Genomic DNA, 19,805 nt, shown 5'->3' with positions numbered 1-19,805 from the left:
GTCATGGTTAGATTCTCTTTTAATAAGTTAATGATTCTTTGGTTTTCTTCTAAGTGGCTTTTTACTGCTGATACCCTAGAATCGAATAGTGCAAAATCCTTCCATCTGGGTGGTTCATAACCATAGAGAGCTTAGAAAGGTGTCATTTTAGCCGACGTGTGGTAGGTGGTGTTATACCACCATTCCGCCAGGTGTAGCCACTGAGTCCATTTATTTTTCTTGTCAATGACGAAGTTGTTGATTTTGGGTAGCATTAGATGTGCTCTAGCTCTAAAATTTTGTGGAGGAGCTAGCATACATAAGATCTCTAGAACCCAGAAATCGTTTGGAGAAATTCCACCCAGATGAGAAGTTATTAAAATAATTAATATTTTTAATGAGTTCCTAAGTCTAAACTTAGGAGAATAAAAATATTAATGGGTATTAATAATAATATGGGTGAGAAACTCATAAGTGACGAGGATCAAGTCTATTTAATCTTAATCGTTTATTCGGGACTTAATCTTGGCCGTTGATTCATCCACAAGAAAAGTATAAGAGGAGGCTTGAGGGTCAGTTGGAAATACACCAAGAGATCAAAGAGTTCGATTTTTCTGCGGCGTGGTTTGCTAAGAAAGTCGAGCTAAGTGATCTGAGTTGCAGTGAGAGGGCAATTCGGCAGAGGGACTTCAGTCCAAGGCCAAGAATACATAGAAGAGAGGCAAGCCACTAGCAGGAGAGACAGTGCAGCTCCAGAGAAGGTGAGACAGAAGCTAGAGGGGCTAACGCAGTTCCTTAGAGGCATCACTGGGGTTTTCTGTGGGGCAGAGAGAGTATCAATTCAGCTTATTGACTTTTGATCGAGCGAGGCTCACTGGGAAGGTGACACAGCTCTTAGAGGGGGTGACGCAGTTCCAGCCCAGAGATTGGAGTAGCCATCACTCCCCAGCACTGGGAACATCAACTGTCATCTGTGGGGTTTGATCATCTAGTTGTTGGATTTGCCAAAATATATGTCTCTGGATACAGGTACTTCTGCCAGGTTTATTCTCTATTGGGTGAGTCAGATTTGGCACCCCAGTTGTATTCAGAAATCTGCTTAATAATACAAACACTCTATATGTTGTACCGATTTTCCCGAATTGGCTTTTTCCAGGGACAATTGTCCAAAAATAATGATGTCCGTTGTGTGATTGTCTCAGTTTATTTCATTTCATGATCTGTATGTATGTGTAGGCTACAATAGTGTTTTCATCGATGTTTAAGTAATTAAATAACTTTTTAAATGTAAAGAACAAGTAGGAGATGATAAACCAGTGATTGCAGTAGGATTTCTGATGTGTAGATTTAGAAATTTTCACATGGTATCAAAGCATTGCAGACCATAGGAAACTGAAAACACCATCCAAGAAGATCCAGAAAATTTGTTGCAGAGAAGTAGTTGCCCCGAATGACAGCGTTGTTTCAAAGGCAGAGGAGCAACTACAGGAGTGACGCAAAGCCAGAGGAGTGACGCAAAGGCTCACAGAGTACCTATGCCAGCATTTCAAGCCAGCAGAGGATGATGCAAAGCCAGAGAGGAGCCCACACAGTGACTGCTCTCTGGGCCAGCACAAAGCCTGAGAGGCTCAATTCAATCAGTTTTCGAGGATGGAGAAGCAAAGCATATTCGATCACTTGAGCTGGTGGGACGGTGTTTCCATTGTTGCAGAACAATGTCTGTGGAGACAGAGCTTGTTGGAATTTCTAAGTCTAACTGTTAGAAACCCTTCATGTACTTTACTGATTTACTCCTACCTACTTGTTCTGTTAATTAACATGTTATTTACCATGTAAATACTGGAAATAAATAGAAGTACATGTTCAACACATTATAGATCATCAATTGAAGGAAACAAAACAAGCACACAAGTGACATCGTTGTTTTTGGACCAATGTCCCCAGAAAAACCCATTGTGGGAAAATCGGTGCAGCTATCTGAGGGTTTTATTATTATGCTGTTTATGAATACAATTTGGGTGCCAAAACCGACTCACCCAACAAAGAATAATCTCGGCAATAGTACCTCTCAGTCGAAGACAGATGTTCTGGCTGAAACCCCGGATAATCACTCTGGCAGCTTCACAGCTCCAATCTGCCCCACGAAATCCCAGCGTCAGCATCGAGGGAAAGCCTCAGCCCTTTCTGGCCCAGCGTTTGCCCAACGTCACTCTGGCTTGGCCTGCGTCAGCCTCTGGAGGCACTGCATCAGCCCTCTGGCCCTCTGCATCACCCACATTGGCCCTCTGAGGCACTGCGTAGCTCCTGGCTGCCTCTGCATGAGCCCTGGCTGGCCCTGCGTGAGCCCTGGCTGGTTCTGCGTCCCTCACTCTCGACTACTACGCTGATCCTCCTAGTGCTATCTTTGCTTCGTTGCTTTTGTATTCACTGCCCCTCAACTGCAACTTTGATCACTCTCTCGACTTCCTCAGCAAACCCAACCTCAAAAAGTCGACATCTTGATCAACTCGATGTATTCTCCAAGTGACCCTCAAGCCTCCTCTTATACTTTTCTTATTGACAAATCAACGGCCGCGATTAAGTCCCTAATCAATGGCTAAGATTAGATCTGGCTTGATCCATGACTTTTGGACCATTCTAACATAGTTTTATATCAATTCACATTCAAATTTTATTTTCCCTAAGTTTAGACTTAGGGACTCCATTAAAAATATTAATTATTTTAATATCTCCCAAACTGTTTAGAATCTCCCCAAACCATTTTTGGGTATTGGAGATCTCATGTGTCTTAGCCTCTCCACCGGTTTTCGTAGCTAAACCACATCCGATGCTACCCCAAATCAACACTTCCTCTTAGCAAGGACTGTGCTCTAGCAATACTCCTCACTGAGTATCTCCCTAATCATCTGGCATCGATCCCTGTGCTAATGCTTGGCCTGCTGCCTATCTGCAGCACTGTTGCATCTTGTACTGCTACCCATGGCCCTGCCACTGCCACTGCCACTGTTGCATCCGTAATGTAACTCCCTCTCATCGTGTTGAATCGTGCTGCCCATAGCACCGTCACTGTTAAATGCTGCATTGCAACCCAGTTACTGAGAAGTAAGTAACTGATCTCCCAACTCTGACATCTCTGTCAGGCTAGAGATACCCATGATGTTGAAGCTCCCTCTATTGCTAACAAGTTCTCCCTCTCTGACCTCTACGTTGCGGCAACTATTACATGCATCTCGCACCGTTGCCCACCTCTCTGTGCCATCTTCCACTAGTGCAACACTCCCGTGCTTCTCGCACTGCTACCTCATGTTGTCCTGGGAATCCTGCACTGTAGCTCCCTCTGTCACTCCATCTGCATCCGTCTCTACTAACATCCACCAATACTGCTACTCCTCTTCGAGGCTCCCATAGCAAGGTCTAATCCAAGAGGTTGGGTACCTCGAGGATCCTGCCCCTCATCACCTGTAGCCCGTCTGACTACAGCTCGATGTCTCCCCAATTCCGCTCAAGAGGTGTGTGTGCACTCATGGCACAGTCATGTCTATCTCCACTTCCTTCTTTGCCCTTTGCTGGCGCAGCCTTGGTCTCGAAGGCCTCTCCCTTGCTCTTCTTCCTTAGACACTAGGTCGCATAATGACCCAGCTCCCCACAGTGGAAGCATTTGACCTTGGAGAGGTCCTTCTTCTTCCATTTCTCCTTCTTTCCCTTAGACGCTATGGTAGCATCCACCTCCTCCTCCTTGATTCTGATCCCCTTGTCGTTGCTGCCTTGCTCAGCGTTCTGATCTCTTCTTGGCGAAGAGCCGCCCACATTTCCTCCCAATCTGGAAGGGTTGCCCTGCCCAGTATGCTTTGGACAAACACCTCCCAGTCTTCTAAGACTGCATTCAGCATTGTTGTCACCGTCAATTCTTGATCCGGTGTGGTTCTATGGAAGTCAGTTGATCTCGAATCTCCTTCAATCGACTGAGGAAGGGGTCAATCTGTTCTCCTCTGTTCTCCCTTCTGCATCTGGTATGATTACAGCTGATTCTCTAATAACATCCTTCTTTGCACAAAAGTATGCTGGTACAATTTCTTTAGGGCCTCCCAAATCTCATTTGTCGTGTCCTTTTCGGCAATATGTCGTACTAAATGGTCCTTGACCCCATCAAGAATGATGCTCTTGGCCCTCACCATTGCCTCCTCGTACTTGTCGTTATTAGCTAGGTGAACTGGGATTGCAATCGTCCTCAAGACGAAGTTCTTGACACAATTCCTCTCTAGAACGGATAATATTTTGGCTTCCGGACTACGAAGTTTGAGGCTCCGTCCAGTCTATCCTGGTATCTTACCCCGTTCACTGCCATCTCACTGCTCCTCTACTTCCCTGCTCTTCGGTCTGTGCGGGAGACTCCTAGAAGACCACCACAACCTGCTCATACAGTAGACTCTCGTGGCAAGGGCCACATGCAGTAGTAGATAATAGATTTACAGTTTACTTGTCTTTTCTAGTTTCTATTAGTTTTCATAACTGTTGAGTCTTGAGTCCTTGACTCTTGACTCTTGACTCTTTCATATCATAATGATATTTTTTGTAAACAATATATGACTGTGACAATGAAAGTTTGAAGTTTGAAGTTGGCAATTATAACTCATTGGTAATGATTGTGAATTATGAATATGATGCTTCGTGAAAGACTAAAGTTGTTTCATTTCATTTCATAATTCATTTTATAACATTTCATTTCATGTTAACAGTTAGAAACTTAGATATTATTTCTTGTAATGGTTAAACTTAACTTACAAGTATAACTTTGGTGATCAATGATGATAGATGTTATATATTGAATTTTCAATTTTGAAAGCTTGAAGTTGAAACTCTAAGATTGAATTTGATGAATCATGATTCACGAGACTCAATATGTTGCAGTTGTAATATGTATGTTACTAACTTGTGGACATGGTTCATGAAGATAATAACTTCTAGATGATTGATGTGATATGGTTCAATGATCAATCTATGTTTTTTTATATCTAGTTCATCATTCTACATGTTTTTGTTGACATATATGTATCAAAATATACAAGTCCCTAGCCACCATATGATTCCCACCATGTGAGAGCATCAAATCTCTCTTTTTCTTCCTTTGCATGGAAGGTACCAAACAAACCAGTGCCACTGAAATATCTGCCTATTTCAAGGCGCACACTAGCACATTCCTCCCTATCAGGTATCAACTTTTCTAATGCATCCAAATATCCTCTAGTTACCTCTTCATCTAAATGGGGTTTGGTCCTAACCCCACCCCCTGGTGCAGGTTGGCCCAACCAAGATGTAGAGTAGTATTTTGGCGTAAGGATATACGCCAAGCAATGTAGTGGAAGATTAAGTTTATTCCACCATACACACACACAATCGTGAATCAGTTTGTACAAGTCGGGATCATTGTTATGAACAATATCTTTTATTTTCCCCAACATGGTATCCATCTGCTCATACACCTCGCCAATCACTGGTTTATCTGTATCTGCAAACCGAATCATGTGATAAAAGGGCTTGGTGAAATCCAATACTTGCCTCACACTTGTCCAAAACATAACATCAAGAGCGGCCTCCTCCACCAGTTCAAAACCTCGCCTGTCAGCTACATTTGTAGCCCTTTCCTTTAATACCTGCCATTGTGGACTTGATACCATGCTAGTCAGTGACTCTCTTACCTTCAAAAGGCGCCTGAAGGTGAGGTAATAGCTACCAAATCTAGTCCTTGCAATCTTCAACAACTCCAATCTTGACTGACTGCGGAAAAGGCCATGGGTATTGCTATGATTTGCAATAAAATTTATCATTTTTTGCCTTTCTTGTGCAAATCACCAATCCATTTGTATTGTTGATTTTTTTTCTTAACAACATCATGCATCAAAAGGCTCAATGTGTGAACCAAACACCCAGACAAAAATATGTTGGGGTATTTATCCTCAATAATTGCTCCCACTGACTTACAATTAGGAGCATTATCAGTGATGACTTCGATGACATTGTATGGCCCAATACGGTCAATTATTTCAAATAATGCTTCTGCAATGTTGATGTCAGTCTTGAACTTCTCTAAGTAATCATATGCATTTAGAAAGATGGCACCACTAACAGACACAACAAGAACACTTATCAATGGCTTGCCTTTTACATTTGTCCATCCATCAGATACAATGGACACCCCATGGTCAGTCCAAGAACTTATCATTCTATTCAAAGAAAGTGATATCTTTACTTTTTCATGATCAAGTCCAACGGTTCTTGCCTTGTCATACCCAAGGCTCTTGTATCCTTTAGGGGCATCATTTATGGCAGAAACCATTTCATGCCCAATAAGGTGAGCGAAGAACATTGAATGGTATCCCACATGCATAGAGAAACCTGTAAACTTTTGAATCCACATCATTCCTACACCCCTCATCAAGGAAATCTGATATGGTTCTACGCCTTAAAGCTAGTGACCCTATGCCTCCATATCCACTGCCTTGGGAGGATGCTGAAGGAGTTTTTTGTGCTTGTGATTGTGAGCTTGGTTCAAAGAAACCCCTTGATTTTTTAGATTTGTATTGGGCTTCCTCCTCTTCCCTTATGTATTTGGCTCTATCTGTTGCTGACACAGCTACACAAGTTTTGATTCCTATTTGTTTATCTCCATCCCATGGCCTTTTCCCACAGAGGTGTTTTCTGGCACGGGTGTATGAACCTATGTAATTATTGTTGCAATGGGGGCAATGAAATTTAGTGGTTCCACCCCCTTTCCCTGCTTCAGGCCTGTTAACATATTTCCACAATGGGGTTTGGTCTTGTTTAGTTTTTTCAGCTGTTGAATCATGTTCACCCTCCTCCAGCTCCTCCTCACTAGGGTTTTCATCAAATCCACTTTGTCCCCCTTCTTCATCCCCCTCTTCATTTTGACCCCTCCTTTTCCTACTCTCTAGCACCATAATAACCAGAAAAGGAACCAAGAAGAAGAAAATGCCAAGATATATAACCAGGTCCATGATGTTTGAAATTTGTAGTTTTAAATCTGTAAAATTTAATGGGAATGGAAATAGGAAGGGGAATGAGAAAAATGTATTTACTAATTTTATTTATTTCTATTCTAGAAATAAGTTACTAACCTACTAAATTACTAAGTTACTAACCTACCTCAAATCCAAGACTCCTTGCAGGCTTGCTCCTTGCTCCTTGGTGCTCGCTTCTCGCTCCTCCTCACTCCTTGGCACAAGCTCCTTGCTCCTTGGCTCTCCTTGGCTCACTCAAGTCACAATGACTTAGAAAAAGCCCTCCATGCCCTTATATAACAAAAAATTTCTTAAAAAAAAATATTACCGCGCGGATTTTTTTCCGCCTTATTTGCTCCCAGCGGCAGCGCGCGTCACTTCGGGAGCGAAAAATAAACCCTGGGAGCAATCAGGAGCAATCACTCCCTGATCGCTCCCAGGCTTTATTTTTCGCTCCCGAAGTGACAGGAGCGACGCTCCCAAAGTCGCTCCCTATTTTGGCAGGAAGCGCAAATATTTTTCCAGGAACGCACTCTCGAGCCGCTCCCACCCGGAGCGTGGATTGGGAGAGGGTTTGATGGGGGGGGCGCTCCCCCGCAACACTGATCTCGGTAGTGGTACCTCTCAGTGAGAGACAGATGTTCCAGCTGAAACCCCAAATAATCACTCCACCAACTTCACAGCTCCAATCTGCCCCACGAAACCCCAGCGTTAGCCTCTAGGGACAACGTCAGCCCTTTCTGGCCCATCATTTTCCCAGCGTCACTCTGACTTGGCCTGCGTCAGCCTTTGGAGGCACTGTGTCAGCCCTGCGCGTCACCCACGCTGGCCCTCTGAGGCACCTGCACAGCTCCTGGCTGCCTCTACATGAGCCCTGGCTGCCTCTGCGTGAGCCCTGGCTGCCTCTGCGTCCCTCACTCTCGGCTACTACGTTGATCCTCCTGGTGTTATCTCTGCCTCTCTACTTCTGTATTCACTGCCCCTCGACTGCAACTCTAATCACTCTCTCGACTTCCTCAGCGAACCCAGCCCCAGAAAGTCGAAACCTTGATGAACTCGGTGTATTCTCCAAGTGACTCTCAAGCCTCCTCTTATACTTTTCTCGTTGACAAATCAATGGTCGAGATTAAGTCCCTAATCAACGGCTAAGATTAGATCTAGCTTGATCCATGACTTTTGGACCATTCTAACACAATTTTATATTAATTCACATTAATATTTTACTTTCCCTAAGTTAAAAATATTAATTATTTTAATATCTCTCAAACTGTTTAGAATCTCCCCAAAAAATTTCTGGGTATTAGATCTCATGTGCCTTAGCCTCTCCACCAATTTTCGTGACTAGACCACATTCGATGCTACCCCAAATCAACAAAGTTGAAGTAGAGGGAGTCAATGCCTTGACAGATTTCTAGCCAACAAAATCTAGATCCGGTTTGCAGCAGCAAAGGAGGATAGGGGAGGAAGTGATTTGACAGTTGTCGGGAGGATTTCCGTGAAGGAAATCAAGGACTCAGAGGGAGTCTAGAGGAGCTTGATCCTTAGAAGGTTTCTTGAGCCAAAGAAATCCAAATCCAAGTCTTGCTAGATTGACAGTAGGAGAGGGAGAAGAGAACTAGTTCTATTTTTGAGCAAAGATGGCAGTTAATGGGTTGAGGAATCAGAACAGATTGGATTGGGCATCCAATTTTGTCATCGGGAAGGCCGGGATCCTGGCAATCCTAGACAAACATCGCATCAACGACTATGCCTTGAAGGTAGTTGTTGTGTTAGTCGATGCTGATCCGTTGAAGAAGTAAGAGGAGGCCCAGGCTAAGGCCAAGTGCATGATCCTAGACGAGGTCAAAGATCATGTAGTACCACACATTGCTGAAAAGAACACAGCAAGGGAGATGTTGGAGGCACTGACCACCTTGTATCAGGGATCTTCCATCCAACGGAAGATGCTATTAGAAAATCAACTGAGACAGTACTAGATGCAAAAGCGAGAAGAGATCGATCCCTTCCTTCTCAGGTTGCAAGGGATTGGTGACTAGTTGACTTTCGTGGGGTCTACACCAGATCCTGAGTTCATGGTCAGGACTACCCTAAATGCAGTCACCGAGGACTGGGAGACTTTTGTCCAAAGTATCTTGGGCAGAACGACTCTCCCCAATTGGGAGATGTGGGCAGCACTTCGACAAGAAGAGCTCAGGAGGATGACCAAGACAGGGAATAGTAGCAAGGGAGCCCAGGTCAAGGAGGAGGAGGAGGAGGATGCAGCTCTCGCATCATCAGGACAGTAGAAGAGAAAGAAGAAGGACATAACCAAGGTCAAATGTTTCAACTGTGGGGAACTGGGACATTATGCCACTCATTGCCCTCGAAAGAAGGGCACGGGGGAAACTTCTAAATCGAAGGTTGCTCATGACGAATGCACCATGGGTGCTCATGTGCCTCTGGAGAAGAGGTGGGGTGACAGAGTTCTAGACGAGAGGACTATATGAGGGGGCAGGATCCTTGAGGTGCCCAAACTCTTGGATCACATACGGCTACGGGAACCCTTAACGACAGTAGCAAAACAGCGGGTGTCAGTTGGAGCGAGGTGTGATGGAGTGCCAGTGGCATTGCTAGAGTGCCAAAGTCTGAGGCAACGCAATGGATTTTGTAGCAGTGCGAGAGGCATAGAGCAGTTTGCAGCGACGTAGTGGCAGCAAAGGCTCAGCACAGATTAGCAGCAGAGGTAGCTTAAGGATCATGAGGCATCCATACGAACCAAGAGGTCAGTTTTTGGGTGAAGTATCAGTTGCTTACTTCTCAGAAACTGAGATGCAGTGTAGCAGTTAGCAGTGGCAGTGGTATGGACAGCATGAGGCAGCATTTTGAGAGGGAGTTGTAGTACAGATGCAGCAGTGGCAATGGCAATGGCAGAGTCATGGGCAGCAGTCAACCCCCTAATTCACAGGCCACAACCTATAGGACGCTACTAAACCCTAATATCCTATTGCAACCAGAAGGATGCCCCAACACGCTATAGATCAAGCCACAACCTGATGAGTGCCCCAACACTCTATTTACCAGTGGTTGTCGGAAAGGATGCTTTGTTGCCATGTTAGTTTATCAACAACACCCTGTGCAAGCCAAAACTTGCCCTAGCACCACCCTACCACCCTAAAGTGTTCTCAAGCCACAATCTGAAGGTGACTCCAATTACCTGCCTTACGCCACCCTGCCACCTTGAAGAGTTGGAAAACCACATTTCACAATTTTCAGACTAGATCCCCCTGTGCTCTGAATCAATCTAAGAAGCTTGTAATGAAGATAATAATACTTTGCACAATATGTATATCCGATCAAGTCTTGTTGCACAAAACTGCTCAACTGATCACTACCGGGTCAACCAAATGAACAATCACTACATATTGTTGAACACTGCTCATCACTGATCACTGTACATTATTGATAAACATACATCATTGTCGCTGCTCAAACTGACCATGTCATATCCATTGTCACTGCACTGCTTATGAATGACTAATCGTCAAGAGCTCATAATCAGACTGCCACATCATTGAACAAATCACATTGTACTGGTGCAAGTGACAAATAAAAGTGTCTGAGAATGGCACAATCCTAGATGCCACAGGTAATCCCTATGACCTGCTACCACTACTTTCAAGGTTTGCCCACGGAGAGCTACTAGCATATGTTCCTTCACTGCTGAGCACTTCTCACACAATGTTATCCATCCATCACTACTTCAATAAGCTATACAAAATGGTGACATATCCTCAGAAATCTGTTACCCAGCAAGGTCATATTGTGTTACTCTAGTTATCCTAGGTTATCATAGCCATTGTCAACTCAAAGTTTACTAGTCAAAGACAACATATCAATACCTTGTTATGTCAGTCAACCATCATTTTGCATGTAGAGTGTCAAGTCGAGTCAAAGTCAAAATGTCAACATATATGACATGTCTATAAGATCTACTCTTACAAAGTCAAAGTCAAGGCAAAATGTTACCACACAAATCCAGCGCATTCTTTGTAAGTCAAAGTCAAGCTAGTTGTCATCACCAATGTTGTTAAAAGCGCAATCGGGATTTAATCGGCGCCGGGAAAAAAGCGGAAAAAATCGTTAAAATCGGGAAAAAAGCGGAAAAAAGCGGGAAAAAATCGTTTGGCACAAAAATATTCATTTTTTTCATTTTTTTCAATTTTTTTAATATCTAAACCATCTACAACATAAAATAAATACATTGACACATAAATATGATAAAAAAACTAATATATAAGATGTTTAATATCATTTCTAGCGCTAAAATCACACATAACATTGAATCATGTCCTGAATAGTAAGTCCTGAGTCCCAACTCAGCCTCAAAATATCAACAAAAAATATGATAATGTATCTCATCATGTCATAATGTCATATACAATAAAATGAAAGTCTAAGACTCTAATCCTATTGATTTCCTCTGCCCCTCTTGCGAGAAAATGTCACTGCTTTCCCTTTCCCCCTAGATGAAGATGCTGGTGCCTGTGGTGGTGGAAATGGCAGTGGAGTCTGACGTGCTCTAGAAGCTGAAGGAGTAGCTGTAGAAGTAGCAGCTACTGTAGGTAGACGGAGACCACGTCCTCTACTGGTGGTAGTGGTAGCCCGGGTAGGCGGTGTCACCTCCTCCTCCTGCTCCTCCAACTCCTCCTCCTCCTGCTCCTGCTCCTGCTCCTGCTCCTCCTCCTCCTCCTCCTCCCCCTCCTCCTCCTCCTCCTCCTCCCCCTCATCCTGCACTAACCAATCCTCAGTGGGATCCATGAGAGGCCTCTCGGTCTCAACCCTCCATTCAGCAGTGGTGTCAATCCCATCCAATGAGATGGCATCCATATCAGGTGTCTTCTCTAGTTGCCTCACCCACAATCAAAGATTGTAGTAGACATAGACCATGTCATTAAGTCTACGGGACTCCAACCTGTACAAAGTTCATGAAATAATAATTAATAATTAATATTATAAAAAAAAAATATTGTTTAATGAATTCAAAAATTTATTTGGAAATTTGCAATATTTTAAATGTTTAAGTGTTAAGTTGTTAACCTATTGCGCTTCTTGTTGTGTATTTTTTCAAATACACTCCAATTGCGCTCACATCCCGAGGAGCTGCATGTTTGGCTGAGGATGCGTACGGCAAGCTTTTGCAAAAGGGGTACTCTGCCACCATACATCTTCCACCATGCGTCTACAACAAAATTACAAATAAAATTTTAAATAAACATAAGAAAAAAATGGAATTTGAAGAGACAATGAAATTTGAAACAAAGTTACAAAGTACAAAGTTACAAACTAAAAACTACCTGGCATTTTGATCGTCCTATCAGTGACAGCCATCTCAAAGCCAAATGTGCCACCTGACATCTTATACGTCTCAATTTGTTTAGAGATCTCTATACGTTGTTCTGGAGATCTCACCATCTTCTGGACACAGGTTAATAATCCATCCACGATCTCAGCATCAAAATCAAACCCACATGCATAAGAAAATGCAGGGTTCAGGAAAAGCCCAGCAGCATGAATGGGACGATGGAGTGTGTTGTTCCATCGCTCATCAATGACGTTCCATAGAAGGAGTTGTCTCTGGAACCCATCATCTCCCTTGTCATCATAGTAGGACCGAATGGCTTCTTTGGCCCTGTCCATGGCTTCATACAAATAGCCCATTGCGGGCTTCTCACCATCTACCAACCGAAGAACCTTTACCAAAGGTTCAGTGACAGCGCACACCTCCTACACTCCCGCCCAGAAGTCTTCTTGGTATAAAACAAGTCTGCACACGGCCTCTCCTTCTGGTTTGCGGCTCATTGGCGAAGAACGCCACTCCTCTGAAAGAAACATTCTCTTCAAATCCCACATAGATTTCAAGAGGGATTGAAGAGATATGAAACTCGTCGCAAACCGTGTAATGGCGGGGCGCACCAACTCTTTGTTGTTGGTGCATTGTCTCATCAAGCTAAGCACAGATGTGTGATTGTAAATAAATTTTGTGATGCTTTTTGATGAGTCAACAGTCTCTTTGACAAAGGGAATTTTCCCTATGTCCTCTAACATCAAATCAATACAATGGGCAGCACAAGGTGTCCAAAATAAAGTAGGATGCCTGTCCATAAGCATTCTACCAGCAGCAACATAATTTGCAGCATTGTCCGTTATGACTTGGACAACATTTTCTGCACCCACCTCCAAAATAAACACATCCAGCAAATCACATAAAGTTTTTGCATCTTTGATTTGATGAGTTGCATCAATAGATTTGATAAACATAGTCCCCAAGGGACAACTAACCAAGACGTTTATAAGGGTTCTCCCCTTTTGGTCAGTCCAACCATCTGACATAACAGTGCATCCTGTTTGTGCCCATGATGCCCTAAAATCCTCCAATCTTTGGGTGCAGTCACGCTTTTCATCTTGAAGAAGCCGGCCTCTGAAATCATGAAGAGAAGGGATTTTGTACCCCGAGCCAACACTGGCAATAGCATCAACAGTAGGTTGGAAAAATGGATTATTCCTTACAATGCTGAAAGGAATATCACTCCAGAGGAGAAATTTTGTCATCAACTTGTCAGCTTGTTGTTTTTCATTTCTTTTTAGCATTGAACCGATAGTTGGTTGTGCACCAGGTGTGGTTCGAGGAACAAAAAATGATGATGCAGCTACCGGATTGACTGACGCTGCAGTAGAACCAGTGCCACTTGGCCCACTTCCTTCAGCTGACCTTTTTAGTTGCCTTTTGAGTTCTTCTTTGGCCTCTTTAGTGTGCTCTAATTCTCCCAATGATCTCATGGCTTTTCGGATAATTTCAGCATTTGTATTTTTACAGGGCCCCACATCACGTCCAGGGATTTGTGCAAGGTGGAACTTCAACCTGTACACCCCCCCGAATATCTCCTTTCCACACAACTTGCAATACAAGTTTTGTCTATCATTCGGAGTTTTAGGTTCACCATATTCCCAGAAAGGATCCAATTTCCTTGGCATGTTTGTTTTTGAATTTTGAATTTGCAAACCTATGGAAAAATAAGGATTAGGAAATAGGAATTTAGGATTACATAATACAAATTACAATTTAGCATTTACAAAATTACAAGTTAATTATTTCCAAAATCCCAATTTCCAAACCCAAGTTACCCAACCAAATGCCAATGGCAAATGCCAAAAAACAATGAAAATTCAAAAAAAATAAACAATGTTTAAAAAATATGAGAAAATAAAAATAAAAAATTGGTTCTCATAGTCATAACAAATTACCCATCCCAAATCAATGAAAAATTTCAAAAAATTCTTTAAAAACAATGAAAAACAAAGTTTTTATAGAAGCAAAACAAAAAAAAATTAATCTACATACCTTTTTTATGGACAAATTGGTGATCTTGGCTTGGATTCCTCCTAAAAACGCTTGGATTCGCTCCCAAATCCGACGGAAACCCTTCAGCTCCTCTCCCTCACCTCTTCTCCTCCTCCTCCGCGCGGACAGCACAATGAATTAAAAAAAAAATCGATTTTGCATATAAAAAGCCCGCTGCCCGCGCCTGTGACGATTTTTTCGCAAAAAATCGCGATTTTTTCAAAAAATCGCGTATAAAAAAAAGTGGCGATTTTTACGGATAAAAATCGCGATTTGGTCGGGTTGGGGATAAAATCGCGATTTTTGATTTTATCGCGATTTTAACAACCCTGGTCATCACACATGTTATGGCTTAGTGTCACTGGACTACCCCTACTCAAAACAGACCCTAAAATGTTTAAGAATGGTCCTCTACAAGCTACAGCAGCCCAGACCAAGCTCTAAAAATTGTTTCTTATGTCCTCTTTGCACAGGTTTATCTTTGGTCCTAGATTGGTTTTCTCAAAAACAAAACTTATGTAATAAGCTCTCTTTAATAGATAGTCAAGCATCAAAATAGGCCTGCAGCCTAGCCATGGTCTTACAGCCAAGCAAAAAATGAGAAACCCTTCCTATACACAGCCGAAGTTAGTAACTGGTATTTGTTGTAGAAAGTCGAGGGTTAGAAGGATTAGTGCTTTGTCCATACGAATCCAAGCCAAACAAAAAGTACTTGCTAATTAGGAGGCCTCGGTCTAGGCCTATGATGAAGAAGGTCATGAAACAAATCTCATCAAAACAAAAAGGAAACATTGATTTGCACAGGTCTGAAACTTACCTCAGATCCTAAGTGTATAGACTTTTCATCTTCAACAAAGAGAGTGACCAACACTAAAAGGATCCTCCAAGAGGACCACCCAACAGAAGGGACAAACACACCTTAATTTCTGAAAATGCTTCGTTGTTTCTAACTCAGGAGTCGAAGTTCAATTTGTGAGCTATGCTCAAAAGATCATCGTTGAATTTGAGAGTTCAATAGGTCTTCTTTTATAGAGTTGGATTGGGTTAATGAGGGCTTCCAAGTTAGACGTTAGAGGATATTTAGGATATTTTGTTGATTTTTTTGTAGCTTGCAAGGTACTCCAAGCCCTAGTGTTCAGGGTTTGGAGGGCAAAGCACCACAAGTAGGCTTGTGGGCTTCAAACCCAAGCATGGGGTTTTGCACCCATCGGGATTTGGGCAAAAACCATGAAAATTTTGAGAATCAGAAAATTTGAGGTGATAGAGCTTGGTGTGCCGATTCCAACGCTTCGAAAATCACCCAAATCGGAGCTCTAGAACTTGAGATATGAATTTTTGAAGTTGACAATTAATTATGGACAGTCAAGTCATGTAGGCTTGGTCCAAGAGACATGTCTCTTCAACAAATTCGTGGAGCCCTCTTTATGTGTATATATAGAGGTGGAGTGGAGGACATTTCCTCATCCATTGTGCATCAAATCATAGAGATATATCCCTGTGGCAGCCGAGCTCTAGGAGAGGACAAAACAAAGGTGATTGAAGTCTGTTTGGAGGCCAAGTTGCTATAGAAGGACAGCCGCAGGGTCTGTGTAATATGCTGGGCAGATTTCATGTGTTTGGGTATTGTTTGCAGGTCCTAAAGAGGAGCAGAAGGATGTCGCATTCCCTGGACAGAATTTGAGGTATTTTGGTGTGGTTAAGAGGGAGTTTTGTCCCTGTTTATAAGGTTGCAGCCCTAGAGACCTGAAGTAATAGGCCGCAGGCCTAAACAGAAGTCAATTAAGGGTATTTTGGGGCTGGTTATTAGCCCTGAACAGCAGGGTGGAAGAGAAGGACTTGAAGGACCCTAGCCGCAGCAGAAAAAGGGACTGTGAAGGTGGGTTGTAGGGCTGTCGTGGCTCACAGTCATGCCCTAACCAGAACACAGAAATTACAGCAGTAAAACCCTCAGTCCAAGATGAATGCAGAGGTATGTTTTGATATGTTGAGTTGATTTTGATGCTAGTTTGGATCAGGGGTTTATGAGCAGCCTATGCAAGCCAAGTAGGAAGGGTCAACATGTCAGTTAGCAGCCCTTACTAGTGGGCAGATTCCACAGTGAAACTCAGTGACAGACCAGTTCGGGTGATGAATGTTGGAGGACTGTAGCAGCCACATGATTGGGGTGACATGTGTGAAAATTTCTAACCCGAAATTCTACTGCAGTAACTGATTTACTTCACCTACTTATTTCTCACAATAAGTTATTTATGAAATCCCTTCAGCAAACATTAAAATAAATTCTACTGCAGTTATCACATAATTAGATAGAGAAAATAACAGTGATATACAAGCACAAGAACCAATCACATCAACATAGTTGTTTTTGGACAATTGTCCCTGCAAAAATCCAATGTGGGAAAACCGGTGCAGCAGATGAGGGTTTTATTAATCTTCAGCAACAATCGCTTAACAAGGAATGATTTTACAGAGAAACTGAGAGAAAACACACGAGGCAAGGTTCATCCCTCTCCTGGAAATTTTCTGACACCCTGGAGACCCTTCTCCCACTTCTGAGTCACTTATGTGTAATTGTGTGTGGTTCTGCGTCCCTCTGCATTAGCCTGCGAGAGGACTGCGTCTCCTGCACTGCGTCTTCACTCTGCATTGTCTCTCAATACCCCCATGTCACCTCCTCCTCAATGACTGACTGCTGTTGATGCCCTCCTCTTCCTCCACCCTGCAACTCTCCCTTTGAAATCGATTTCCTTCTCTTTAAGAATTGATTTTCCTTGGGATACTGGGTATATGTGGGTGTGTCTGTTGATTAATGGTCGTAATTGATGTCAACCCAAGTAGCACCAAGGGCTACCCAATCTTGAAAGAGCATTTTGACTTGACAACTCATATTATTTTGCGTCAAAGATCTTCTCGATGGATTCTATTTGTCGAGATGTTTCTATTGATATATGGTACGGCTCCCAGTTCTTCACGATTTGAGATTTATTTGCGTTTGAAGTTAATAACCCCAGTTAGTGGGCTAAAGCCCTATGGGGTTGTGGAATGGAACTCATAATTGGTTGTGGTCATTGAATAGTCAATAATTAATAATAATAAAAATTGTTCCTAAAATCCCTCCAACATTCACTTGTTGAGGACCCTCTCAACTCAAGACATTCATATAAATAATGACCCTCAGATCCTCCTCCAGTAGGAATTTTGTGGCTTCAAGCAGGTCATGGTGGTATTTTCGCTATAAGTTTTTTTTCTACGAAGCTTTAGAAGTTGAAATTAAAACTAATTTGAGCTGAAATCTTGATGAACCTTGTGACCGAAATTCAGATCTTAGTTCGCTATATTTTCGGAGATATGATCCAAGGAAATTAGGGTTTTTGTAGGCTCTTGAATTCCATGTCAAATAGGTGGCATTGGGAAAATCCGCATAACTTTCTCTCTAAGAGTAAGCATTGGATTCAAATTTCGTAAATAGTCATAGAAAGAGAACGGACTGTAGTTTGTTTAGTGTTTTCAGAGCCGAAGGTCGCAACAGTGACATGTGGCACTTCATACAAGTTCACTCCACTGAACCACTCTACAATCAGGTCATCATGGCAGACTGGGCATAACTCTTTCTTGAAGAACCCAAGCTTGATCAGACCTGTGGGGTTGGAAAGAGGACTCAGAGGGCTACCACAGGACAAAATTTTAGACCCTGGAGATCTGAAATTACATAGATACAACAGATTCAATATCAAACTCCTAGAAGGCAAGAAAAAGCACGAATTCAAGGATCACTGCAGTAAGGACCACACATCAATAGTCAACGGTAAGTCTCCTACAGCAAGGTATGTATGATTAGTGTTTACATTTGAAATATGATCATATCTACATATGTTTTGTTTCTAAGTGTAATTCACTTCAAAATGATGTAATAAGTTATGTTTCAAAGTTGCATGTAAAAGTTCCAAGTTACATAGTTTTATCAAAAGCAAAATGAAAATTATGGTGGGCCACCCTATCATTATAAAGTTGAGTTATATAGCCTATAAAGACCACTTCATTCCACCTCTCACCCTTATGTTCATTGCCAAAGAAGCTCTCATCCATCACAAGATAGTTTCTCAGCATTTTCAGAGGCAAAAACACTCCCAAGGGTCATCAGAACCATTTCGCTGCGTTTTCCCTGCATTTCGCTGCATTTTCCCTGCATTTCGCTGCGTTTTCTAACCATTCACTGCATTTTCTCATTTTCGCTGCGTTTTGTTGTAATTTCGCTGTATTTTCTTGTTTCAAGCCCTAATACTGGTTCTGAAAGGTTTCTTCAGCAAATGCAAGTATCTATCAGCCTCCTGCAAGTAAGTTGAACACTCTTCATCTCTCCATAGCCTTGTTTCATTTGATTTCATGTTGCAAAACCTATTTTTCTCCCTTCGCTGCGTTTTTCATTAGTTGACTGTGTTTTAATTCCCTAGACCATACCCTCTGCTCATTTTCCCTCATTCCACTTCCTAGGGGTCCCTAACACCCCTGCCCACCTCCCTAAATTTTCCTACCCCTCTTCCCCTTCCCTAAACCCTCCATCCCATCACATCTTTCCAATCCCCTGTTTTCCTAGCTAGGGTTTCACTTGCAAAACAGTCAAATGGAGGAGGAGAAGAAAACCTATAACAAAGGAGGTCAAATCTTGAGGTATGAACCCCTAAACACTGAGGAGCTAATGTCTTCCCCATTGTCCAAGCAGTGCTTTGAGAATGCAGAATGTTTAGGGTTTTGTGAGTTGGTTGAAAGGGTCAAATACCATGATAAATTGACTAGTCTGTTTGCCACTCATTTGAGGAGGGATAAGGTTATTATTGCAGGTGTCACATTCACTATTTCAACTGAGATCATAGCAGCAACCACAGGGATACCTAATAATGGAGAAAAATGGTTTAAGAACTTAGATTTGGGCCTGCAAAACTATCAACCCTTCATCAAAGGCCACTACAGACAGACCATTAAGAAAGTTTTTCCTTTTGCACAGCTCCTTGACAAATTTGCTCCATTGATGAAGGTCATAATGAAATACTTTACATGTGAAGGAAGATTCTCAAGGTTGTACAAATACCATGTCAGATTACTCATGCATTTCACAGGAGTAAAGCCACTAAACCTAGCCTATTACCTCTACAAAAGTCTGGCTAAGATGGCAGAAAAGGTGCAGCATAGGCAGAGTGACCATGAAAAGAGCCTTTTCCACCATGCCCTCATCAAGATTATTGTACTACATCAACTGACTCAAAATAATATCACTTGGGAAACTTTCATTCAATCAAATGTTTTATTGTCTTCTACTAGTCAATCTACAAGCCCAAGTACATCATCAACCCCACCTAAGCATGTGAAAGGTAGTTCTTCAAAGAGACCTGCAGTTGAGAAGATACCTAGGCCTGAAGTAACTCAGACTTATCAGA

The 19,805-nt window shown here is 42.5% G+C and overlaps 2 protein-coding genes across 3 annotated transcripts in view; both read right to left on the bottom strand.

Annotated features, from left to right (window-relative positions):
* Nucleotides 1–19,805, bottom strand: part of LOC149211007 (uncharacterized) — a 467,932-nt gene that overhangs the window by 227,242 nt on the left and 220,885 nt on the right. The window lies entirely within an intron of this gene.
* Nucleotides 12,054–12,788, bottom strand: LOC149211008 (uncharacterized). Its single transcript, XM_089394513.1, has 2 exons — nt 12,329–12,788; nt 12,054–12,213 (listed from the first exon to the last, which is right to left on the bottom strand). The coding sequence occupies exons 1-2, from the start codon at nt 12,690–12,692 to the stop codon at nt 12,059–12,061; spliced, it is 519 nt and encodes a 172-aa protein (XP_089250639.1). The 5' UTR covers nt 12,693–12,788; the 3' UTR covers nt 12,054–12,058.

Source organism: Pinus tabuliformis, chromosome 1_2, assembly GCF_031772625.1.
Source record: "Pinus tabuliformis cultivar Carrire ecotype Pingquan chromosome 1_2, CPIR1, whole genome shotgun sequence".
NCBI classification, from domain to species: Eukaryota; Viridiplantae; Streptophyta; class Pinopsida; order Pinales; family Pinaceae; genus Pinus; species Pinus tabuliformis.
Note: the sequence above shows the minus strand (reverse complement) of the source record. Positions and strands in the feature narration are given on the sequence as shown.